Source organism: Alligator sinensis, unplaced genomic scaffold, assembly GCF_000455745.1.
Source record: "Alligator sinensis unplaced genomic scaffold, ASM45574v1 scaffold1413_1, whole genome shotgun sequence".
Classification (NCBI taxonomy): domain Eukaryota; kingdom Metazoa; phylum Chordata; order Crocodylia; family Alligatoridae; genus Alligator; species Alligator sinensis.
The window spans coordinates 34,450-36,674 of NW_005843837.1; the positions used below are offsets into that span (position 1 = coordinate 34,450).

At 58.9% G+C, this 2,225-nt stretch overlaps 1 protein-coding gene across 1 annotated transcript in view; it reads right to left on the reverse strand.

Moving 5' to 3' along the window:
- Positions 1–367: 367 nt before the first annotated feature.
- Positions 368–2,225, reverse strand: part of LOC102370134 (antigen-presenting glycoprotein CD1d-like) — a 2,593-nt gene continuing 735 nt past the window's right edge. Inside the window, exons 3-6 of the mRNA XM_006039188.3 lie at positions 1,763–2,044; positions 1,230–1,523; positions 800–898; positions 368–710 (exon numbers count right to left, since the gene is read on the reverse strand). Coding sequence (XP_006039250.2) covers positions 688–710; positions 800–898; positions 1,230–1,523; positions 1,763–2,044 — 698 coding nt within the window. The 3' untranslated portion in view covers positions 368–687. The remainder of the gene's footprint in view (positions 711–799; positions 899–1,229; positions 1,524–1,762; positions 2,045–2,225) is intronic.

The following is a 2,225-nucleotide window of genomic DNA, read 5'->3' on the forward strand; positions in this document are numbered from 1 at the left end:
AGCCGGAAGTTCCTGTTGGGAGCTGGGCCTGGGGGCAGCCACAACCTGGGGGGAAGAGGGCTGCAGTGCAGACCCTGCATTGCAGGGTTGGGGCAGCAGGGTGCAAATGTGGCCTCAGGCCTGGACAGCCAGCTGCTAGGGAAGGAGGGAGCAAACCCAGGTCCAGCTGCCCCTTAGCTGAGCAGGGAGCCCTGGGGCATTAACCCTTTTCTGCTTCCAGGGAGGGAGCGATCACTGCTTGTATCAATACCTTGCCTGGGCCAAGATGCAGTGGCCTCTGCAGTTGCAGATGCCCTCTCTGTTAGCTCTTCCCCCTGCGTAGGGGCAGAATTAGAGAAGACATGATGAGCAGGACTCAGCATTGATCCCAAAGATTTTATTTTGGATACCTCAACCGGGAGGGAAGTCAGGCATCCTGTTTCCCAGTCCCCTTTGCTCTAGCACACCAGCCCTCACCCCTTCCTTAACCTGAGAGAGAACCCAGGTGCCCTGGCTCCCAGCCCAACCTGATGCTAACTACCACCCCCCCACCCCAATCTCATTTTACTCCCAGCCCTGGCATGTAACCCATGTGTCCAGGCTTCTCGCCTGACCAACCCTTTTTTGCTGACCCAACGGTTTTGGGCCTGCCTGGTCTTGCTTAGTTCAAGAATCACAGCCACTGAAGAACTCGGGTGCAGGAAACAGCTACAGCAGTGGCCGCATGGATCCTGCAAAGAGAGAGAGAGGGTGGTGTTCTCGGGGTGCACAGGTTAGGGGCATCATCCCTTTGTCCCCTGGGGAAAGGAGAAGGACTCACGGTGTCTCATCCACCACAGGACAGCGGCCACAGCTGCTGCAGCCAGCAATGAAATGACAATGCCCACAGCCAGGCCAACTTCCCAGTGCCCACCAGGACCTAAAAGAGTGGGACAGCTGGCAGTGGAACCACAACTCCCCCTCACCTGCCTCCCAGGAGCCCCTGCTGCCTCTGCTCCACCCACCCACCCAACACTTACATGGAACTCAGGTGTCCGGGCTGCCCATCCTGCTCCACCAAACCCCCTAGTCTATTCATCGCATCCCTGCATCCTTCATGCCCCTCGCTGCTCTACAACTGAGCCCCTGAGAAGGGAACCTGCAACACCCAAGCCAGAAGCATGGAGGCAGGGGGCTGGAGCCAGCCATGGGTGGCAGCCACTGGGTCCAAGGGGGCTGGCCACTACCCCGCAGTTCTACCCCACACCTACCCCAATGCACAACAAGGCCTTGGCGCCCCAAGCTGCTGTGCTCCACACGGCACGCATAGCTGTGCCCAGCTCCTGGGTCAATGGCCAGGACAATGCGCAGCTGGTAGGTCAGGTCGGCATTGGGCAGGAGGCCGCTGGAGTTGAGCCCTGGGCCTGGAGTCACCTCCTCACCATCCCGCAGCCAGGTCACGTGAATAGGCCGTGGGTAGAAGCCAGTGACCCAGCAAACGAGCAGCAGTGGGAGCTCCACTGTGATGGGAGACTGCCGGGCAAACACCACAGCCACCGGGCGCTCTGGGGATGGCACACAGAGGTGTGGTTAGGGTATCCATGACACAAGAGAGAACTGCACATCCAGCTGCATGAAGGATCCCAGTGGAGGTGCCTCATCCTAGAGGCAGCTGCATCTCAGCCCAGGCAAGGCCTGGATAGAAGCAGCAACTGCTTCCTCCCCAGCAGACAGCTCCATGTCAGCCAGCGGGTGGCAGAGCAAGAGGGCAGCGGGGATTATGCCAGTGCACGTCTGGTCTCACCCTGCCTCTTCAGTGTCTCCTTCCCGTAGTAGGCAAAGCTCTGGGTCTCAGTGACGCAAGTGTACTGGAGCAGGAACCTCAGCCGGCTGGATGTGCCCTGGTCCTGGCTGAAGCTACGGCAAACCCGCTGGGCCATCTTATCCCCTGGTGCGGCCACCCACTCACCCGTGGCCAGGTTGAACCTCACCAAGTCGTCTCTGTCCCGCGTGCTCAGGTAAAAGCTGTAGGAGGTGCCGTTGGGAAGGATCTCACAGCCCATGAGGATCTGGATCACAAAAGGGACTGGAAAAGGAGTGGGTGTGTATTGTCAGGACCAGGGGAGCAGGGATGGGGCAATTGGGAATTTGAGGAGATGGTGGCACAGTTCCAGGGACATCCCATTCTTTCTTTGTGGCTGGACGACCATTTCACCTTTGCAAGATCCTTCTGGAAACACCTCTGACAGGCACTAAATTACACAGGC